This window comes from Crocodylus porosus, unplaced genomic scaffold, assembly GCF_001723895.1.
Source record: "Crocodylus porosus isolate Cpor-Errol unplaced genomic scaffold, CroPor_comp1, whole genome shotgun sequence".
NCBI lineage: Eukaryota > Metazoa > Chordata > Crocodylia > Crocodylidae > Crocodylus > Crocodylus porosus.
In genome coordinates, this window is record NW_017728909.1 from 52,051,931 (window position 1) to 52,054,124 (window position 2,194).

The 2,194-nt window shown below is 41.4% G+C and overlaps 1 protein-coding gene across 3 annotated transcripts in view; it reads right to left on the reverse strand.

Moving 5' to 3' along the window:
• Positions 1-456: 456 nt before the first annotated feature.
• The window catches only part of LOC109308056 (general transcription factor IIH subunit 2), a 17,249-nt gene continuing 15,511 nt past the window's right edge, over positions 457-2,194 (reverse strand). For all 3 annotated transcript variants that reach the window (XM_019532289.1, XM_019532288.1, XM_019532290.1), the window contains one exon: positions 457-836. In XM_019532289.1, coding sequence (XP_019387834.1) covers positions 717-836 — 120 coding nt within the window. In that variant the 3' untranslated portion in view covers positions 457-716. The remainder of the gene's footprint in view (positions 837-2,194) is intronic.

Sequence of the window (2,194 nt, forward strand, 5' to 3'; positions counted from 1 at the left end):
AGACATGAGGGGACGGGGATTCAGAATTGTTATTATCCAGGTTACAAGATTTTAAAGAGCAACTGGCAACAATGTTGAGGAACTGGCACGTGGAGGAACTGTTCATTAAAGAAGAACTGGTAATGACTGACACGTTCCCACCATCAACTTCCCCATTAAAGGCCTGTAACATGCTTACACAACATTATAATAAGTGCAGGATGTGATATTTTTTGAGAATGCTCATTTGACAAAATGGAAACTTCTTGTGAATATGTCTTTACAGTATTTAAAAAAAATAATCCACCTTCAGGCTGGAAGCAAGAACTTCTTTACTAAGTGTATAAAACATATTTATAGCTGTTTCTTTACAAAGCATGAAAAACATGAAGAATCATATTAGCACGCCACCCAACTTTATCCCATTTCTATTTACAAAGTCGCATGTTATTCAAAATAACTCTCAAAAAAGTCATGGGCTTTCAAATCAGATGATGCAGATATTTTATGAACGTATTTACAGTTATACATTTATTACATTTTAATTATCAGTAATTCTATAGGTTAGTAAAATGTCTGCTTTTTCCCCTGAGCCAATCTGCATTTTGACTGCATCCATGTAGATATTTATTTCTTCTCTTTTTAGAACTGCCTTGCTCTAGGATGTGGCTAAATGGTATAATTTTCCTTTTGTCCAGGAATGAAACCAGTAGAATAATCTTTACAAACAGACAGCATCATACAGACAGAGGAGTAGGGTGCTTGTGAATACAGCCAGGACAGCAGTGTAGAGAATCATGAACAAACAAGTCACAGTCCACACAAAATGCACTCTGACAGGCCTTGCAAATGTAAACCTGTGCAAACAAAATTTTGAAGTCAGTCAAATCATAGAAAAAAATCAAATATGACTTTGCTATAATATCACAGTAGTACAATAGCTTACAAAAGACTGTAAACAAACTATTGTGCTTATCTACACTATAATAGGATCACTAAATTCCAGTTTCCAATATGAAAACACCGTAAATTTCAGACAATAATCTATACACCGAGGTTCTTATGGAATTAGGACTTCCCCAAACATTCAGTCATCAGAGACTCTTGGAAGAATTTTTTTTCATTAAACTGATCTGAAACTAACAGATTTTAATTAAAAAAAGCTTTATGGAATATAGTAAAAACAAAACACAAAACATAAGCATCCCCCAGACATAAGCATCCTGGCTGACAATCATTGTTTTTCTCTGCTTTAATTTTATGTTAAGACTTCTATCATAGACCCATTCCTTATGTCCAAAGGGTTGACCCAGACTCATTCTATGGAAGCTCTTTGAGAAGATCCTCAAGGAGCACGTCTGTAATGGGCCAGCTTCAGGGATGATGCTCAAGGGCAACCAGCATGGTTTCATTAGGGGCAGGTCATGTCAGACCAACCTGATTGCCTTTTACGATCAGGTCACAAAGGCAATGGATGCAGGTGTCGTCGTGGACGTAGTCTTTCTAGACTTCAGCAAGGCCTTTCACACCATCTCCCACCCCATCCTCATTAAAAAACTAGGTGACTGTGGCACTGATGCCTACAGTCAGATGGATTGCAGATTAGCTCAAGGGTCATACTCAGAGGGTGGTGGTGGATGCGTCATATTCAACCTGGGGGGAAGTGGGCAGTGGAGTCCCCCAGGGCTCAGTCCTTGGGCCTATGCTGTTCAATTTCTTCATCAGCAATTTGGACGATGGAGTGAAAAGCAACCTGTTTAAATTCGCTGATGGTACCAAAATTTGGGGTGAGGTGAGCATGCTAGTAGGGAGGGAAAGATTGCAGCAAGATCTGGATAGGTTACAGGGGTGGCCTAACATAAACAGGATGCGTTTCAATACCGACAAGTGCAGGGTGCTGCACTTGGGCAGTAGAAACCAGCAGCACACTTATAGAATGGGAACTCCCTTCTTGAGAGCACGGAGGCAGAAAGGGATCTTGGAGTCATTACTGACTCCAAGATGAACGTGGGCCGATAATGCGAGGTCACGGTTGGCAGGGCTAACCGGACCTTCTCGTGCATCCACAGGTGCATCTCAAGTAGAGCCAAGGAGGTGATCCTCCCCCTCTATGCGACACTGGTCAGGCCACAGCTGGAGTACTGCGTTCAGTTCTGTGCACCCCATTTCAGGAGGGATGTGGACAACATTGAAAGGGTCCAGAGGAGGGCCACCC